The sequence below is a fragment of the Carica papaya genome, chromosome 3, assembly GCF_054855325.1.
Source record: "Carica papaya isolate Zhongbai chromosome 3, ASM5485532v1, whole genome shotgun sequence".
Classification (NCBI taxonomy): domain Eukaryota; kingdom Viridiplantae; phylum Streptophyta; class Magnoliopsida; order Brassicales; family Caricaceae; genus Carica; species Carica papaya.
In genome coordinates this window covers 32277935-32299515 of record NC_142311.1, presented here as the reverse complement: position 1 = coordinate 32299515, position 21581 = coordinate 32277935, and the positions used below count along the sequence as shown (strand labels likewise).

Sequence of the window (21581 nt, the reverse complement as noted above, 5' to 3'; positions counted from 1 at the left end):
ATGCACCAGTGTCAAATAAAACATGAGCAAGATGGTTACAGATAGTATGCATACCCTGTACCATGTTCGGATCGGCACGACATCCTGCTGGGTGAGGTTGTAAGCCCTACCCTAGATAGGAGGTATTTCTTAATTCTGGTTCCTTGGGCACTCTCTCGAATAGTGTTGGGCACTACCACATATGCGACAGGTGTTATTGAGGCGGTAGCATGGTCGGTCCCCGCGGTCCCTGCAGCAATGCTGATAAATCTTACCACGTCCTGCTACTGGAGCTTGAGGGGGAGCCTGGATCACCAGCCTGGGCCTCTTGTTCTGTTGGACAAGCACAGTAGGTGCTGGTCTGCGGGGTGGAGCTGAGGGTCTAAGGTTCCCTGCTGCCTGATGGAGGGTGTGGAAGCTCCTCTCCACCAGTTGTGCCTTGGCCAGAACGGCCGAATAGGTCTTGAGCTCCAGTACGAACAAATGCTGCCTGATCTCTGGGCGGAGGCCCCACTGGAATCTCTTAGCCTTCCTGCCCTCATTCAACAGCGTCTCAGGGGAGTATCGGCCCAACTCCAGGAACTTACGAGTATATTTTAATACAGTCATATTTCTCTGGACCAAGTGGATGAACTCCATCTCCTTCAGATGTCGGAGATGCTCTGGGAGGTACTCTGCATGAAAAGCTGCTAGGAACTGTTCCTAAGTAACTGGAATGGGCAGAATGGTATGCTTGAGTTCCCACCAGCGGTCTGTTTCTCCTACTAGCATGTAGGTAGCAAGGGTGACCTTCTGTTCAGAAGTTACCCCTAAGGTTTTGAAGGCCTTCTCTGTCTCTGCCAACCAGTACTCAACATCTTCAAAAGAGGATCCCCCTGTAAAAGTGGATGAGTTTAGTCTCTTGTACCTCTCTATGTAGCCCGGGTCAATCGTGGGAGAAACTGGGTCTTGTGGAAAAGGGACTGGGCCAGACTGATGGTAGACTGGGGGGGCCCTATGGTGGTACTTATTGATACGGTGGGGGCACTGAATAATACTATGGCGGTAGTGTCGGGTGGTACAGTGGAGGAGCAGGGTCGTACTGGGGTGGCTCAGGATCCTCTCACTACAGTGGTGGCTCGACCTGTAGCAGCGGGGGAGGGTCAGGTAGCTCCCTCATCTCCTCTCGGCCCTGCTGGGCCGCAATGAGTCTTTCTAACATCTCAAATATCCTGTCTACGTCTTTCCTGAGCGAACCCTCCCGGGCTGCTCGGTTTAGTGAGGGTCTTCCTCTTCTTATCTCTCTGTACCTACATTTCACGAGGAAGGATTGAGTGATAATTCATTGTTTGGTGTTTCTCTAAGTATTATTGTGTAAGGGACGGGTCCGAGGAACGCAGCTCTGATACCAACTGTAACGGTCCCGAAAATTTAAAAAGAAATGCATATAATAATTTGAGTGCGGAAGTGAAATAAAGGTTAAGATTAACATCCCTTATACGATAACTCAAAAGTAGTAATAAACATCACGGAACAAATTTTTGAAAGAAATACGACAAAATGGAAAAAAAAAAATAAAGAAAACTATAAAGTATCTAGCATCTACTCTTACCCTTCTTTCAGGAACTGGGTCCTCTTAATCTGAAATGGTTAAATAAGGGGTGAGCTACACTAGTCCAGTAAGGACATCATAATATATCACCGTCACAGAAGTAAAGATTGGTAGAAAACCGAAAACAACCAATGGAGCACAAATTTTAAACCAATACATTCATTAAAATTAAAATTATTTTTCCTTTTTCTTACCCTTTGAGAACCTGTGAAAATAACCTATAAAGACAATAACATCATACAGATCATAACTTCATGCACAATCAGTAACATAAAACATATCATAAATTCATATTCATTAACAATAACTAATCATCATTGTTTCTCATTTCACCAGTCTACTAGTATCTATAGATATCCATAGAGGTGTCCCCGCTACACGTGAACCCTTTATTTTAATAATCTTAATTCCAGGGTCGTCCCCATACCCCGTCTAGTATGAATGTCAAGACATTAAATCTTAATACCTCATCCGGTATGAGGGTGAAGCAGACCGTCCTCATACCCCGTTCGGTATGAGAGCCAAATGACCAAGTCTCTATACCCCGTCCGGTATGAGACAACGTTCATGGTAGGATTCCCTATGAACCCGATCCGTCCACCATCTCTCAAGATATCTAGTGAGGCTGTCATCTTATTCATTTATCAGATCACATCCCATTCCTATTTGTCCTTAGTCTCTGTCACCAAATTAAACATAAATACATAAACAAGTAATGTGCATCCAACAATGCAATCATATCTTAGATTCTCAAAATCAAACGGTAGTGAAGTAAGCAGTGATACATACGTTTAAAACCATATAATAGGTAAACTAGATACCATAATGCATCTAAACTATAAAATAAATCAAACAGGAATCGACAGAGAATAATGTCCAGTTCGGGCTCCATTAGTAATCTGTAATTAATTATGCATATCTATTTAATTTGTACAAAATACAGTATTATCATTTATTCAAACTTTAATTCCATGATAGAAAATAGGATGAAGGGTCCTTGCCTGATTCGACGCTGAAAACTAGATGGTTACTGCGCCTACGTGCGGTCTCTGGGTTCCTTGAATTTTTCTTCGGGAACTAAAACACGCTTGCGGTATCTATAAGTGCCCCAAATAAACCCAAAAATCAGACCCAATGCCTACTTGGCCAATTTTGGAATTCCAGCGATGGCGATCAACCTCGGGTTGGCTGTTTTTGACCGAATTCAGCTGAACTTGCACCGGCTCAACACACTTAAGGCCCTCGGTGGGCCGAAAAAAATGTAGAAAACTGAAACTCACCGGCGGTGGGGCTCTCCTCTGTGGCAGCTCCTCCGGCTCACGCTGTGGTTGGGTGTTTTGCTTCGGTCAACCTATAGAGGAGGAAACGGTAGTCACAACGGTATAAAAATCACATTGAACGGGAATCAGGAAGGGCCTCATCGGAGGCATTTTTCGAAACACCCCGCGGCGGTGCCACCGAGCTTCGGCGGCGTTTTTTGACCAATCGGCCGGTTCTTTCACTCCAATTTGGGCATGGGTGGATTTAAAATAGAATTTCGTGCAAGAGAAAATTTTTTTACCTCGTTTGGTGGTCGAAAATTACTCCGGTACAACGGAGGCTGGCTCCTCGGCGGCTGGACTGTCTTCTCCGGCGAGGGGCTCTGGCGACTAAGGTTCGGGTTTGGGTGCGGATAGGGTTATTTATACCCATCCGCTTTTGATCTGGGCCGTTCATCGCGACTTAATTTGGATCGTTCGTGCGTGATTCAATCTGGACCGTCCGTGCGTGATGCAATCTAGGCCGTCCGTGCGCGTTTTTAATATGGGTCGTCCGTGCGCGTAGGAACGGATCTTAGCCGTTCGATCGCGCGTATGCGGATCGCCCACGTGGCCTCCCGCATCAATACTTCTGCCTCTTGGCGCGTCCTGGTTGGTTGGGACTGCTGACCGGGCAGCTGACGTGGCGTAACTTTTTTAAATTACATTTTGACTCCCGATTTTCAACTTTTCTTTCAAAAATACTCTCAGAATCTAAATCTTCACCCATTTTTTTTTTAAAAAAAAATTTAATTAAATTTCTAACCAATTTTTAGCGTTTTTATTATTATTTTTTTATTAAATCAAATTAAAATTAAATAAATTTTATTAAAATTATATAAATAATAATTATATTTATATAAAATAATAATAATAATTAATAAAAATAATAATAAAAATAAAATAAAGGTTAGGTGTTACAGAACGCATTCAAATAAGTCTCTTAAGATGATATCAATTGTTCATCAGATGGACAAGACGTGCATGACATTATTTGCAAAGTATTTCATTTAATAAATGACAAATTCTAGCATTTACCCTTTGCTTTCTTCTTTTCACTGAGGACACATCCAATATTATACTATAAATATACCAGCAAATTTTTTCATATTCATTACAAACAATGCTAATAATAAAATTAAAGTTTTACCAAAGTAATTAAAATACTAATCTTACAATAATTGAGTATAATGAACCGTATAAATTTATTTACTTAAATATATATATTTTTTTTTACGTTAAACAACTCTTTTTATAGTTTATGTTAAGAAATATTTTTTCAATATAATATATTTTAATCTTGTATAAGTCAAAACCTAAGTCTAAATTAAAATTTAAATAATCATTGTACCAAAATATGTCCGTAAGTCTAAAAATTAATATGAAATATCTCTTTAATAAATGTGATCTTATAAACAAAATATATATATATATACTTTTACAATATGGACAAAATTTTTTAACTAATAGAGAGGACTCAAATAACCATCCCATCAAATCCCTAAGCACATCAATTTATTTCTCTTTCTTGAAGAGGACTCCTTAACAATTCAATTCAACTCCAAAAATGCCACTTTCACCCTCCATTCAAATGCATTCCAAGCCAAAGATATACACAGATATATATATATATATATACACAGATATATATATATATATATATACATATACATATATATATACGAGACACTGTAACTAAATTTGTTTAGTTCTGATCTAAAAACAAGCAAATCATGAACTATAACACAAGACAAACACATAACCATGTTTGCTAATTAGTCGTTATTAGTTTTATTATCTTAATTTAAGTCGTTAGTTTGATGAGCATTATCAATCTTATAAAAAGCATATATATAAAAAAAAAATTGTAATTGAATTAATGTCTTATTATTTAAATAGCTGTTTGCTTGCTGTATGAATTTAACCAAAATTTTAAATTTCTATAAAATCAAAATAAATCTAGTTCGGACTATTGAAATATTTGTCATGCAAATATATATCGACCAATTATTTTTTAATTGTTCAGATGATATTTTTTTTCTTTTACAATAAAGTATAAAATATTTGTTCTCGTGTATTTTTATTAGAAAATTATATTATTATTGGTGAGTATATATTATATAATTAATTAAATATATTTATTTTTATCTTCTAAACCCTCCTGAATAATTGTATGGTCAGAATAATCGTTTATTTATGTATTAACCCTATCAAAGTTAGTAAATTTCAAATAAGCCCATAATAGATATAGTCGTATAAAATAATAATTTAGAAAATGGAATCTAAGATATTCCAAGCAACATATGTGTATGTATACATAGGGATATATATATATATATATAATTAAGTAATTGATAATCATCACATACAAATACAGTCTTCTCATACATTCATATACAAATGATTTTGTAAAGCAATTTGTTCTGTAGTCTGTATTAATTAATTAGTACACGTACGTGATGTAAATGCACTGACTTTGATCATTACAGATTCTTCTGCGGTTGACGTACAACTATAAAAAAAATAATGTACACAACAAATATATAAATATTAATGTTTTTAAAAAATTTATATTATTTTAATAACCATTCAATTAAATAATAATTAATTAATAATTCAAAATTTGTAACTTTTTTTTTTTTTGTGATAGGATGCTCTAACTGTTTGAATTTAATTTCAACATCTTAAATTAATTATATATAATACAAAATATTACAAAATTAATATAATATTATTAATATTTAATATGCTTTAAGTTAAAGCAAGGGTTTACTTAGAAAAAAAAAAAAAGTATACCGCAAGTTATGAAGGGCTTAGCAAGGCCATTGACCAACTCTTTTGTATTTTGAGATCCACCAGCACAAATATATCATTTTATTTTTTTAAAAAAATTATAATTAAAAAAATATTGTTCATACAAATTTTCAAGTTAATATGATTAATTGATTATTCATATTTTAAGAAATTGTAATAATTAAATTTTCCAAACAATAATAATTAAATATTTTACAAAAATATCTCTAGATTATCTGATTTTTTTTTCAACTTACATTTGTTAAATTTTTCTAACAATGTAATAATTATAGTTTGTTTTTATATATTTTGTAGAAAATTAGTAGTTTTTGAAAAATATTTATAAATATTTAATCTTCAGAATACAAATAAATAAAATTTCAAGAATAAATAACCACTTAAAAAATTAAATTAAACAGAAAAAAATAAAATAATTTATTAATTTTTTAATATATGACATATTAGGCTGTCGTCATCATTTCTCTAGTGTTATTATTCATCATTATACCCATCTTTATTATGTATATTTTACATTTAATTCCTACCTATATGACTTGGGACCACTTTAGTGACATCATATATGTATCCCTTTGGGAATATGTATAGACCTACATATATATATATATATATATACACATATGTATATGATAAGAATTGATAGTTATATTAATATATTTAACATATGATAAAAATATAATATTTTAATAGGTGTATACACCAATACATGATTGATAGTGAGATAAAGAAGCTTCTCATTTTTCAATATCATGTTTAAAAAAAATGTACTCATTTGTCTCTTTTTTTTCTTTCTAATTTTACAATTAGATTCAATAAATAATTAAATTATATATTTTTAATAGTTTATTAAAAATTTTAAAATTTATTTTAAATTTATGGTATTCCCATTTACATTATACATAATTTAAATTTAAAGTAAACTATATATTTTTATTAAAACTGAAAATAAATAAATATACACATATATGCATGCATACAAAATATATAGACGTAAATTACTATATACAAATTATACAATCAATATTCACTTGTTAATGCTAAGATTTATTATTATTATTATTATTTAAAAAGGGTTCTTCAAATCAGAAATAAAATTTTAAGCTATTAAATTAAATATTATACAACATTACCCATTACACAAAATTATTATTTTTTTTTTTACAAGTTATCATTTAATTTATTAGAAAAATTGTGTATGGTAATTATTTACCACTTTTTCCCCCTCCCCCCTTTTTAGCATAATAATGATTTGTTATCTCAATGGCATTTTTAATTTATTTTTTAAATATATTTTTGTTAATCATATGGTATTTGAATAAATTTATATAAAATTAAAGTAATTATAACCTAATTTATGTTTGGTAGTACCATACAATAAGAGATATATTATAAGATATTAAAAAATCCAAAAAATTATTTAAAAAATACATGAAAATGGAAAATCCTCAAAAAGCAAACCACACAGAAGAACATTATTATTATTTAATAAAAATACATACATAAATATATTTAAATTAAGAATAAAAATAAAAAATAATTTCAGAAATCTTATCATTATTATTTTAAATAAAGTATTTAAAATAAGATTAGACGTAGATGGCTGAAAAATTCAGCCAGTGCACAGTGAATCTCACATGGGCTATCCGTAAATATGATTGGAGCGTTGAAAGAAGAAATATGTCTTTACGTAGAGAAACAAACATATCCTGCCATTCAATTTGAACATATATATATATAATATTATTTTCTAGTTTGAACGTCTTATCCGGTGACCGGTCTCGTGTGTATATATATATATATATATATATATATATTTTTTTTTTTTTTCCAAACCAAATGCCGTCCAAGAAGGGCCGAATTACTGAATTTGAATATTAAACGATGTTTCTTTTTAATTAGTGAAATTACTAAAATAATCACTAAATAATCACGCGAAATAACATTAGCTGCCACCCGATATGAGCAACAGAAGCGAGGGCAATTGTGTCTTTTCCTAAGTTAAATTAGCCGTTCAGTAATTTTGAAAAAAGAGTTACCTAATTAAATTCAGTTTAAATAATATCTCTCTCATTGGTCAGCATATTACTAAATGCAAAGGGTTAAATTTATGGTAGGTCCCTCTATTATTTAAAAATATTTAAATAAGTCCTTTTAATCTTTTTTAGTTCAAATGAGTCCTGCGTTTTTTAGAAAATATCGGATAAACCCTGTGAAATAGATCTAACACTGTTAATATTGCGTCAATGTAAATTGCCAGATCAGCACCTACGCGTTCTTAACAGTGTTAGATGTCTTTCGGCGGTGAAGGGTTTATTTGAATATTTTTTGAACTATAAGGACTAAATTGAAAATAAAAGATTAGAGGAGATTATTTCAACATTTTGAAATAATTGGGGGACCAAGTAATGTATTTAGCACCTAAAGGCAATGTACTCTCGCTCTTGCTATCATCGCATTTTGCAGACAACATTTCTAAGGGGGGTAGAGAGAGAGATTGAGAGAGAGAGAGGGGGAGAGAGAGAGAGAGAGGGGGAGAGAATTTAAACAGAATCCTATATTTTCTCCGCATAATTAACAACGATTAGGGTTTTTGGTAGATCTGGTCAGAAATCGTCAAGTTTAGTTGCGTTTTCTCAACTGCAGATCTCGATCGCACCGTCATTTTTCGTTTTAAATTCGGTAAGCAAGTAATTCTCTGTATGTCCTTATCCATGTCTAGGTACGTTATAGATGATCGAGTTTTGCGTTATTTTTGTTTCTAATATGAATTTTGTGGCTGAGAGTTCTTTGATTGGGGTTAATCGCAGAGTTTGTGGATTTGAATCGCGTTTTTCAGAGAGCACTTTCATGTTCTGCTTAGAATTCAAATTCTCAACTCCTTGTGAGTCTTGTTGTTTGGACTATTAAAGTTGCTGATTGAAATTATTATGTGTTTCTAATTCTTCTTTTTTCCTTTTGTTTTCTGTGTGATAAGGATTGATAAGATCTTGAAAGTTGGCTCCGCAAAGACGATCGCAGCGCCACATGGGTGGCCAGATGCAGCAGAGCAATGCTGCGGCCGCGACCACGCTCTACGATCACCCCGGCGGTGGATCCTTGCACAATGCAGGTCCCGGAGGCGATGCCGGAGATGCCGTCATGGCGCGTTGGCTCCAGTCCGCTGGCTTGCAGCATCTGGCCTCTCCCTTGGCTTCTACAGGGATCGATCACCGACTCCTTCCCAATCTCCTCATGCAGGTATTCTCCTCTTGGTGGTCTTTTTATTATTACATTTTGTGGGTACGGAAGGGTGCTTGTTAATTGCTTGTTCATTATTGTTTTATTCAAGTGTGGTTTTCATTATTTCGAGGTTTTAAATTGTTCATTTTAAATTAATTGTTCTCCTAATTTGGTTAGGATACTTTCCAGTGATTGAAGTTATAGGTCAAACATTTTCTACGAATGACAATTTGGAGAAGTAGGCTGCTGCTTTTTGCGGATTTAACCTTCTCATTTTACCGTAGTTTATGATTATTTTCCATTGCTGCAATGAGACTTAGATGCACGCCTTGCATTTGTCAGTTTTTGCAATTTGTTTGTTATTATGTATGGGATAAGAATTCGTTGTCTTGCTCTGGATTCCGGATAATAAGTTGATGACCATTTATGCTTCTCTTTTTCTGTTGTCCAGTAACTTTTATCTACCTTTTTCTTTAATTGAGAAAAATATTATTCAAGGGGCACCTAGGAGGTGCTAGCCATATACAGAAAAATGCAAACTATAGGTTTAGGAACAATTTAAAATGCCCATGAGATCTTCAAGCTCTCCTTCATTGGAAAGAGTGTGAGCAGTAAACCAAAAGCACAGAGAATTTGTCCTGTAACTTAATCCTATGAAATATGGAAGGGTTTTTCATCTCTCTCAAGGATTCAATTGTTCCCCTCCATACTAGCAGTTCAAAACATAGTGAATGGAACTAGTTCTATGAGCTTTTTGCCTTTGTTCTTGCTGCCCCATCCAAAGCCTTGACTTTTCCATGGTCGACTTGCCAGACTGCAGTTAATCATGGTCAACTTCAAAGCAGTGTTCCAAAGATGTTTGCCCTATCAAGCCCTGACTGTTGTTTCCTTGTGATTTCTATATTCTTTCTACTGCTGTCAGTGATGTGGTTATATTATCTTGTAATTTTCTCGTAGTTGTCTGGGTCTTACACTTATATAATGAGGAATATTTACCTCCGAAGGGTTATGGAGCACAATCTGCTGAAGAGAAGCAGAGGCTTTTCAAATTAATGAGAAACCTCAACTTCAATGGGGAATCAGGCGCTGAACCATATACACCAACTGCCCAGTCCTTGGGTGGTACAGTTGCATCAGATGGTTTTTATTCTCCCGAGTTCCGAGGGGATTTTGGTGCTGGACTTTTGGATCTTCATGCTATGGACGATACTGAGCTTCTATCTGAGGTATCCTCGTAACGTTTGAGTATGGTTTTTCTTGCAGTTAATGTGATATTTAGATTAGATAGCACCATTTTTTCTGGCTAAGTGAGTAGATAGTTTCCTGTACGATCCAGTTTTTTAATTTCCATACTCCTTATTCAATTATATCTACTCTGAGTAGAAGAGCATTAGAAGTGATAGAGGTGTCCCTTTTAGACATAAAGGAAAAAGATCACACAATTCGATATGTATGGTTAAATGCTAGTTTTGGAAGGACGAGAAAGGTCATTTTTTTAATAGAATTTGCATAGTTAATGAGTCTTCCTTTGCTGTCACAGGAGAGAATTTCTGTTTGAGCATATGGTCTTGCGTGTCTTCAGTTTCTGCATGATGATTATGATTTATGTTGCAGGAAAAAATGGATACTTGTTCCCTTTATAATAAAAATTTTATTTTCATCTGTTTGCAGCATACCATTTCTGAACCCTTTGAGCCATCACCTTTTATTCCCGGAAATACAAAAGTATTTGAAGAGGACTTCGATATGCCAGTTGGCTGGCAGCCAAGAGAGCAAACAGATGCTGAGGCCTCGGTTTCTTTCCCTACCAATGAAAAGGAGATCAGTGGAAGAGAAAATAATGTAGCTAAGATCAAAGTTGTGGTATGTTGATTTTATTGGCATTGCTTTCTTTCACTCTTGATTCCATCATTTCTTTGTCTCTATTATTCTGTCAAATTATCAATACATAAGGGCCTTTCAAATATGTGTAACATGCTCATATACTAAAAAGGTGTTTCATATATATTTTGAACATGGAATTTCTGTGGTGTTGATCCGGAGGTTTGTATAAGTGCAGTTCTCTGCTATGTAAAGTAATAGTCATGAAAACTGTTGAACTTGAACTTGGTTGGCTGGATTAATTCCCTTTCAGAAATTGGTCTTATTAAGTGTCTGTTTGGCTCAATTTCTGTTTTTACTGTCAAGAAAAGGTAGAAGTCTGCCCAGAGATTAGAAAAAGAAGTGCTTTTAGGCAAAAAGCAAGAATTGTTTTTTGTTTTTAATAAAGATACAATTAGAAGCTAGAAAATGCTTTAGGAGGTAAATAATATTTTCAATAAGTGTATTATTAACTTTGTGCTTCATTAATTAATAAATTTGATATTTTTAAAATAAAAATATAATGTCAATCTATTATTATTAATTTTATATTTATTAAATAGTATTTATTTTAAAATTAAATGATAATAAATTTAAAATTAATATTTATATTGAATAAATAAATAAAATTATTAAATTAAATAAATATTTTAAAGTAATTTAAATTATTAAAATAGTTTTCTAAATAATAATGTTTAAATAATCAAAATAATTAATTTGTTATTTTTATGTAATTTTTTATTATTTCAACATTTATAATCAATTTCATAATATTTTATATTGATAGTTTTTTTTACAAAAAAATTTACCAAACACTTGCTTTTTGCCTTAAAGTTATTTTTTCTGAAAGTTATTTTTAAAGAACTTTCACCACTTTGCAGCATAAGCATCAGCCATGTCCAACAGACTCTATGAGATTTTGAAATAACTTTTCATTTTGTGTTATATGCATCTTTCATAATTCTCTTTTAACTGCAGTTATTGCACGAGGAACTAATGGGTATGCCTTGTTGTTTATGTAATTGACATGAGTTTTAGTACCTGTTGCTTTCTTCTTTCTCCTGCAGTTGTATGATGGAAAATATCTTGAAAGGCCTAATGTTTGTATATATATTTTGTTTTAGGTACGTAAAAGACCACTGAACAAGAAGGAAATTTCTAGGAAGGAGGACGATATTGTCACTGTAAATGATAATTGTTTGACTGTTCATGAGCCAAAGCTGAAGGTTTCCTTCTTTTCAATATTACTTGATATGCATATATCCATATTTATGTATTAACAAGTATATTTTAACTGTTGCTAGTACGATGTTGGGCCAAACTTGTAAGTTGAGATGACTAACTTTTGATCTTGGTCTTTTAGGTGGACTTGACGGCATATGTGGAGAAACATGAGTTCTGCTTTGATGCTGTCCTTGATGAGCGTGTAACCAATGATGAGGTGATTCTTTTATATATTCAACATTCAGTCTAATTGTTACAGTTTAAACTTCGGATCTCGTCATGAAATAAGATATGGACCAGGGTTTGGGGCTTGTTAGAGATAACCCACTGATCTGTAGAGTTAAAAGAGCTCTAAAACTTTTTGTGATAATCATTTTCTTCTTTCCATTACTGAAATGTGAACAGAAATAAATAGAGAAAAGTGGGCAAACTTTGTCCTAACTATGATAAGATTACCATTATTTTAGGCAAAAATCTAATTAGGCAAAAATCTAAGTATAAATGAATAGCAAAGAGTTAGCTGAGTTTCTTTCTAATATCTAGGATATGACAGCCATGATTTTAGGCTTGAATCTAATCACTATGATTTTAAGGTTCTCTTAATTAATCTACTTTTTTTCAGATAACTAAGAAATAGGGATTTCAAAAATAAAAAGCATCTGCATATAACTAAAGACAACAAAAGAGTTCAGTGCAACTATTTTTTGATATGTGCCTATTTTCTGGTTGCTATTTATCGGTCCCCCTTCAGCCTCAAGCACCAAGAAACGGATTCAATATTGTGTAAACCACTTCCCAAGAGAAAATTTTGAGTTACAGAGAATATGTAATCTCACTGTTGAACTTGTACTGCATATAAATGTAGAAAAAATTGTAATGAATCTTAAGGTGACGGAGGTGTCCAGATAAAGTATTAACATAAAAGTCTTCAACCAATCTAATTGACTGATTCCATTTAACATGTCTTAAGAACTTGTGCATCTGGTTGCATAAATGTCCTGGATGTTTGTAACTGCACCTATACCAGCAGCATCCTTCCAGACCCTGGGTGTTTTAGTTATGGGTCATCCGTTATTTTCTTTGGAGCATTTCAGGGACCTTACTGACTTTTTGATTGACATGTAAATATTTTTTATATATGGATTGACATATACCACATTTTTATTTCAAAAAAGGAAAAAAAAAAACTGTACTAGCAGCATCCAAGATTCCCATGGAATAATCATACTGCATGGATAACACTGCACAAAGCAACAACAAACTGCTGCAACAAAAGTATCCATCCGAAAATTCATATTCACAGTTTTATTATGGGCAGTAAGAATGCATTTGCCAAACAACATACTGACACAGCTGTCTATGCACTGTGGCCCTTTAACTTTTCTAAAAGCTGAGACGTTGTCTTGCCCCATACAATAACAAACTGATTATTTGATAGTGATACCGCCTTTGCTCTATTCAAGAATAAGAGAACTGCCCATGCTAACTAATAGCATGGGCAGTTCCCTTATTCTTGAATGTTTTCGCTGCGCTGTCAGGCTACTTGCGACAGCCATTTATGCTCCTTTCTAGCATTGTATTTTTTCTGGTTTAGTACTTGAGAGCTCTCTAAATAGGCCCTTTATTTGCACAATGAGCTTAGTCAGCTGCTATTCCATGCAAACAGTCCCGATAAAGGTTGAGAAAGCCTCAAATTGTTGTTGGAAGGTACTAACTCCTATATTCAGCTACTGTGATACTAAGTTGTTATGGCATCTGACCTTGGATCTCGTCACAGAATGAGATATGTAGAACTATTGTTTTGAAGATGGTTAGAGAGAATCCACCAATCTCTAGAGTTAAGGACTCTTTCCAATGCTGAAATTTAAATACAAACAAATAGACAAGAGTGGACGAACTTCCTCCATGCATAAGACTGCACTAGCAATTGTTGCAACACAATTATCTCTCTGAACATTCAATATCTTCAGAATTTCGTCATGGGCAGCAGTAAGAACATTTTTGCTAGACAACATATGGACACATCTGATCTGAACATCATGGCCCTTCAACTCTTCTAGGAGCTGGGATGTTTGCTTGGCCATATAATGACTAACTAATCGTCAGATCCCGATGCCACCTTTACTCTATCAGAACTGACAGTGTGTCCATCGACAGTTCCCTTATTCTCGAATGTTTTTTTCATGCTGTCAGGTTTCTTGCTATCGTTGTTTATGCTCCTTTTATGGTGTTGTAATTTTTGCTGGTCTAGTACTCATAACTCTCTACATAGGCCCTTGATTTGCATTTTTCACAACAAGCTCAGTTAGCCACTCTTTCATGTGAATGCAATCCTCTTGATAAAGTTTGAGGAAAACCTCAAGTTGTTGCTGTAAGGTACTATATTCTCCCATAACCAACTGCTCTGATACCAAGTTTTAATGGTCCTTAACTTCACATCTCTTCATGGAACACGATATGGGAACTAGCATTGGGGCTTATTAAGAGAACCCACCGATCTCTGGAGTCAAAGGACTCTAAAGCTTTTTAATAATTGTTCTCTCTTTCTATAACTGAAACTTGAATACAAATAAACATAGAAATGCAGGCAGACCTCTTCCTAAAATTTAGGATAAGATTCCCATGCGGCTAAAATTTGAGCACAAATAAGTAGGATTGGCTTTTTCCTAATATCCAGGATATAATGACCATGATTTAGAAGGCTTCAGAAGGACGTTTTGTTTACCGCCATCTAATTATTTGACTCTCATCTGAACGATACTTCTTCTATCTAAAAAGGATATAATGATCAGTGACCATGATTTTAAGCTTTCTTAATTAGCCTATTTTCTTCTTTCTGTTTGTGGTTCCTTTTCAGTCTTTCTTGTTATCAACTATTTTTTGCTGTTTCTTTGTTTTAGCTAGTACTCCTACATGTTCGTGAATTACATTTTCGTCTCTATTCGATGGCACTGTTCCTAAATTCAGTGCTTCACTGATTTGTTAGATGGAAGGATTGACTATCTGCTTGCTTAAACAGGTGTATCGGGTTACTGTAGAGCCAATTATTCCCACCATTTTCCAGCGAACAAAAGCCACATGTTTTGCATACGGGCAAACAGGTTTCTGAAAATCAGAATTTATCTTCATGGACTTATGTTCTATAATCTGCGTATGTACTTATTTTTTTTAATAACATTAATAAAATATATCTTATTTCAGGTAGTGGCAAGACGTTCACTATGCAACCATTGCCTCTTAGAGCTGCTGAAGATCTTGTTAGGTTGTTGCATCAGCCTGTATACCGTAATCAGAGATTTAAATTGTGGCTAAGCTATTTTGAGATATATGGAGGAAAACTTTTTGATCTTCTGAGTGATAGGAAGTAAGTTCTCTTTTGCTTCTTTTTCTGTTATTACTTTATATTGTTATATCGGTTTGACTACCTACGAGCTTCAACTGTTCTACATTGGACATTTAGTCTCTTGGCCATTAGAACTGCATAACACTTAGTGTTCTTCTGAAAAATGTTTACTTATATGTATTCATCTTCATGGTCATCTGTGGATGTTGATGGTTCAGACTGCCATAATCGTGGATTCTTAAATCACTTAATTGTTCTCAAATAGGAAACTCTGCATGAGAGAAGATGGGCGACAGCAAGTTTGCATTGTTGGACTTCAAGAGTTCGAGGTTTTGGATGTACAAATTGTTAAGGAATATATTGAAAGAGGCAATGCTGCAAGAAGTACAGGATCTACTGGTGCCAACGAGGAATCTTCCAGGTCACATGCAATTCTACAACTTGCTGTTAAGAAGCACTCTGAGGTTAAGGAAACTAGACGGAATAATAATGATGGGAATGAATCTAAAGCGGGGAAGATTGTGGGAAAGATTTCATTTATTGATCTTGCTGGCAGTGAAAGAGGTGCAGACACCACTGATAATGATCGTCAAACAAGGTAAGCTCGGTTGTACTTTTCCCTTGTTACCCTTGGATTCAACATGTTGGGAAAGGTTTGGTCATAGTAGTGTATGGTTCAAGCCCCTGGCGCATGCTTCGACACTAACATAGATTGTTTAAACTTGAAAAAAGGTCCGATAATCTTTTTCTGCATGTTTTATCTATTTGTATATATCCCTTGTATATTGCAAAACTATTTTGCTTAGAGAAAACTGTTCATATCCTCAATATGCATTTGGTTACGTATGTGCTTCTCTTGTAAACGAAACTGTTTAGAAGTGTAATTCTTGAAGAATTTGTAGACCTAATCATGCAGTCTTCACCGTTATACGTGATTTCCTACACTAGGATATATTCAACATGGCTTAAAAACTTCATTAGACATGACAATTGACTGCTTAACTTGCATTGTTTTGTGCATGGTTGATAGCAGAGAGTCTGGATGTTAATTAAGTACAAACCATATCTCTGAATTGGCATAAAATAAATCTTTTTTTCAATAAAATAAAGATTGTTTTTTGTTTTTCTGCATTAGGTTGTGAGATTGTCTATATATCATATAGCAATATGCCGGAATGATATGAACAAGGAAAACTAGCCTCTTGGTATATAAATATGTATTTAGATTTCATATAGAGGTGGCTCAGATAATTATTAAGCTGCATCTATCGTATTGGTGAACTTAAGTGGGACCACCACAGGCTGGGTAAGCAGATCAGACATAGGTCTTTTTAAGAAGATACATTAGCTTGTATATAGCTTTTAGTCTATTTTTTTAGATTCCAGTTGTGTTGCAGTTGTTCGCCTTGTGAAGAGCTGGTTTGCACACATAATTGATATTGTTTCTATTGCTTATATAGCCTTCTCAATGCTCAAGGGATATGATGCATTTTGGAGAATGGTGCATCTTTTTCCTTTTCTATAACTGAAGCCCTCTTGTTCAATTTTATGAAGTCTTATCTGAATACATCTAAGCAATGCTTGCTTCTTTGGCTTTGTATGTGTATTTCTTCATGGCCTCTCCTCTGAGCTAGCAAGATGTGGTAGCCGTTATTAAGGAGTACATATAATATGTCAGAGAGGTAGCTTTAAACAGTTTACTTGGTTCAGCATTTATCTTGAATGAAATGAGGCTCGTCATGATTTTGAGAGATAGGCTCATAACTCCTTTACTAGTGTCAGAGGAAATGCCCTTTTTTTCCATATAGTTCAAAAAACTTCTACACTAGCTGCAAAAGAAGCTGTCTTTATCCTTTCATTTTACCTGATTTTGTAGCAAATATAACTTTTAGACTGTTGATTGAGCAGGACAACTAGTGGCTAAATTATCTTATCCCTTGGATAGATTTTAGAAAGAGGAAAATTAAGTGAGAAACAAAAAATTGAAGATAGAGGAGAAGAAATTAGAGACCAAACTGAAGAAATATAGGGAAAAATAGATTGAATAAGATAGTTTTCATAGAACAATATTATTTAAAAAAGTCAGGTGGAACAAGAATTAGAAGGACGAAGATAGAGAGAGATAACTAGAAATAAAACTCTAATGGAGAAATTCGTAATTTATTATCATCTACTCTCTTTATTGATAGCTAACAAAGCTTTTTCTAGTTGTCTGTGAAATTTTAAAAGATTCTAGTTTTTATAATATTTAAAATGTACCAATAAAGAAACTAAAATACTGTAATATGCAAATAACCTAAATTATTTAAAAAATACAAAATAATAATAATAATTATAAAAAAAATTTCATAGAGAACTAATTTCAAGTTAAGATTTTGTTCTGCATTGTTGGTTTCTTTGTCTTGTAGCTGCTGCTGATATTATTTTTCCTAATTCGGTTTCGGTTTGGTTGTCAGGATTGAGGGAGCAGAAATCAATAAGAGCCTCTTGGCTCTGAAGGAATGCATTCGTGCTTTGGACAATGATCAGATCCATATACCATTTCGGGGTAGTAAATTGACAGAAGTTCTCCGTGATTCTTTCGTTGGCAACTCAAGGACAGTTATGATCTCATGCATTTCTCCAAATGCGGGTTCATGTGAGCATACCGTCAATACCTTGAGATATGCCGATCGGTAAGGTCATTCCTAGTTAGTTGTTATGTTTTTTCATGTTCATTTAAATATTCTGACTGATGGCTGATTACTTAAATAACAGAGTTAAAAGTCTATCCAAAAGTGGGAATGCAAAGAAAGATCAGCCTGTCAATTCATTGCCTAAGGATTCTTCACTGGCATCTTCAGTGCCTATTTCCAATGATGTAGAAGATGCCTTTGAACAACCGCAGGAGGTGAAAGCAGTGGAGACGAGTAGAAGGATTATGGAGAAAGAAACTCTCTCTTATAATCATGCCGCAAGCCATCCATCTAGTTATCCCTACAATGGGAGGGAGGAAAGTGGGTTGACTTTGGGTTCGATGGATAGAGAGAGGTCTGAGATGAATAATTCTTATGGTGGTTCTTTTAGTCAAAAAATGCATTCATCATATTCCCAAAACACAGTTGATACAGAAGAGAAAGTACAGAAGGTTTCACCACCACGTAGGAAAGGACCAAAGGAAGAAAAATCGCATAAGAAAGATGGCAATGGATCTGATTTATTTAGCACAAACTCTAGACCCCAAAATCCAGTCAGTTATATCGCAAACAATGTTGGGTCCAGACAGAATGAACCTGAACCTGCTGCTGACGGAAATATCAACGCGATACTTGAGGTTTGTCTCTGCATTAAACTATCAATTGTTTCAGGATAAATGTGACCATAATTTCCCTTTTTATGCTTTTTACAGGAAGAAGATGCCCTAATTGCAGCTCACAGAAAAGAAATAGAGGACACAATGGAGATTGTCCGTGAAGTAAGTTGCGCTTCCCATTTTCTCAGTTGATTTTGGAATATTGCATTTCTAAGGATTTCTCTTGAAAATTTCATAACAAATTTGTTTGTTTGGTTACTTCTGGATGATAATGTACTATTAAGTAATAAAACTTCCATTTGTATCTTGTAGATTATGCTTCCCCTGAATTTTAAGAAACATGTAGATGCACATGATTTTACTTCCATTATATTTTGGAGCCTACTCTTATACTTTTGTTATCTAACGAGTCAAAAGAAAAATATAATTGTCATTAGTTCTCTAAACATGCTCGTTACCTACTTGAGTGGCGTTGATATGGGTTTTAGCACTGTGAATATGATGGTTCATTAATGCTTCTTTGTGCATTCAATCAATTAGTCCTGTTTTGAAGCATTTAGCTTTTTTTTTTTTTGTGTTTTGAAAGTATTTTTGCAACCAAAGGGGTAAAATAAAAACATGCTTTTGATAAAATCCAAAGCTAGATATGTATTTGATAGCTTTAAACACAAAATTTAGAATTTTTAGCTTTAGAAATGGTTTTGGATTTTAATAGAAATTTACACTTCAAATCTAAAAACTCATTTTCGCCAGACACCCAGTTTCTAATTTTTTAAATGACAGCACTTTTTACATTAATGTTTGTCAAGCACCAAACAACTTTTAACTAAAAATATTTTTAATGGACAACTATTTTAAGAGTAATTTAAAACCTCACACTACAAACTACAGTCGTCCCAAACACCCACTTATTATTATTAGTGCTATTATGGCTATTTTTTTTTTCTTATTTTTGGAGTTTTCTATCCAAATCATGTCTATTTCATTGTGCACCTTTGAAGTGTTTCTTGTTTGATGTTGCATTTAAATTGATTCTTTACTGTTCAGAATCATGCCTTCATTTGGTTGTCAGAGTATGTCTTCATTGATATTTCACTATTATTGCTGTTCATACGAGCTTTTAGCTTTTGAATGCTACTTTCTTTTTATTTACAACATAAAAATCATTTGCTTTGGGAAGTTCCTGTCATTCAATCATATTAACTGTTGAGCTCAAGACACTTTCCGAATATATTTTAAACTATTGTTACCATTGTCATCCTATCATATTAACTAGTAAATTGATTAAATGATTATTTTTTGTGACTGTTGGATGCCAGGAAATGAAACTTTTGGCTGAGGTAGACCAGCCCGGCAGCCTTATTGATAACTATGTGACTCAGCTGAGCTTTGTGCTTTCACGCAAGGCTGCAGGTCTTGTTAGTCTTCAAGCTCGTCTTGCCAGGTTTCAGCATCGACTAAAAGAACAGGAGATACTTAGTCGGAAGAGAGTTCCACGTTAAGGAAAGTTTGTGTTCCTTGTCATTGACTGCATCATATTCTATTCTGTACTTACCTCACATCACATGAGGAATGTTCTGTCGGTTTCTTTTTCCTTATTTTTTTCTTTTGTAAATGTCCCTTATGTGGAATTTGGTTATACCGGTCACAATATGGAAAGGGGGGTTGAGATTAGAAGGAGCTACTATGCTATGAGTGCGAATGTATTTGAAGTTTCGCCATGTTGCTACTCAAATTCAGGGTTCTGGCTAATTTGATAGTAGCAAGGGTTCCTGGCCTCTTACAGTTGTCAAAATGTATCAATTTAGAATAGTCTTGTGCTTTTGCTGAGATTTTTCATTGGTTTGTGCTATTTGGATATTTAATAGTGATTGGAAAATGTCTTTACAATATTCCTAGCGAAGCCAAAGGGGAATAGATGTTTATATTTGGGCATCCTGAGCTCTCACGCTGAGTTCACATATTCATCAATGCACTAATAGTTCCTAAATACATGGATCTCATTCTATCATCTTCAACTTCTAGAATGATTTCTAATCATGGCAATTAACTTCGGGATTTAAGTTTGGTATCTTACTTGGACATATTTCTTGTGTCTTTATAATTGGTTTCTGTTTTGTATCCATGGAATTCTGCTTATGTTTCTAAGTTTCGCAGTTTATATTTTAGTAAATACTCAGGTTTCTCAGTATCTTACATGAAGATCAAGATATTGTTATTAATAACCAATAGAAATTTTATTAGTCGGTTCCCGTTTATGTTACATATTATGGGATATATATATATGTTAAACTATTAATCAAATTTTGATACCATATTTGCTTATACCATTTTATAGGATTTGGTCGTCCGAATATTTAAAATTCCATTTCTAGCATTAATGCAAGCTTTGAAAATCCAGCAGGGGCCTCAACTGTACGGTACTAATTTGTAGTTCAATACGACCTACAAGTGAGTGGAACAGGACAAATTAGACTGCACTAAAATCAAATTATAACAAATATCTTAATTGAATCAGTTCAATCCGAAGTAATACCAATTTGATAGCTTTGGTCTTTCAATATCAGAAGTAGTACCATTAACTTTTTAGAGTCTGTTGATTTGATAATTACTGATTTTTAAGTTTTTCTCTTTTCTTTGGTTTATAGTTATATATATATAATGGTTTTTTCCAGTTTGGATCAAGACCGACCTATAACATCAGTACCTAGTATACTGGATCTGGGACCGACCCATATGGGATATATTAGTTCCGACTGAACACACTGATTCAATCAGATTTCAGTCCTGACTCGGGATTTGCTCTGTAACCAAGAGTGGCTCTTGTTGTTCTCTATAATCCAACAGTCAGGTTTAACAGAAGCATTATGCCCGAGGGAATTGTAGCACCACCCCTACCCAGGTATTAAAAGATTTGGCACCAGGTTATTAGACTCGTAAATAGAAGACTTAAAGAATTAAACT

General features: G+C 34.0%; 1 protein-coding gene across 1 annotated transcript; it reads left to right on the top strand.

The window, feature by feature from the left end:
* The first annotated feature begins 8129 nt into the window (after positions 1–8129).
* On the top strand, positions 8130–20552 carry LOC110819870 (kinesin motor protein-like protein). Its single transcript, XM_088216569.1, has 14 exons — positions 8130–8358; positions 8487–8560; positions 8654–8916; positions 9903–10124; positions 10570–10761; positions 11883–11984; positions 12122–12199; positions 15002–15083; positions 15184–15346; positions 15591–15923; positions 17782–18000; positions 18083–18638; positions 18714–18779; positions 19937–20552. The coding sequence occupies exons 3-14, from the start codon at positions 8704–8706 to the stop codon at positions 20117–20119; spliced, it is 2409 nt and encodes an 802-aa protein (XP_088072695.1). The 5' UTR covers positions 8130–8358; positions 8487–8560; positions 8654–8703; the 3' UTR covers positions 20120–20552.
* The last annotated feature ends 1029 nt before the right edge of the window (positions 20553–21581 follow it).

What these genes read in the sequence shown, in the direction of transcription:
- LOC110819870 (XM_088216569.1), top strand. Translation starts at nt 8,704, where the DNA reads ATGGGTGGCCAGATGCAGCAGAGCAATGCTGCGGCCGCGACCACGCTC. An exon ending in TTCATGAGCCAAAGCTGAAG is followed by an intron (nt 11,985 to 12,121) that starts GTTTCCTTCTTT and finishes TTGGTCTTTTAG; the next exon opens with GTGGACTTGACGGCATATGT. An exon ending in TTTTGCATACGGGCAAACAG is followed by an intron (nt 15,084 to 15,183) that starts GTTTCTGAAAAT and finishes ATCTTATTTCAG; the next exon opens with GTAGTGGCAAGACGTTCACT.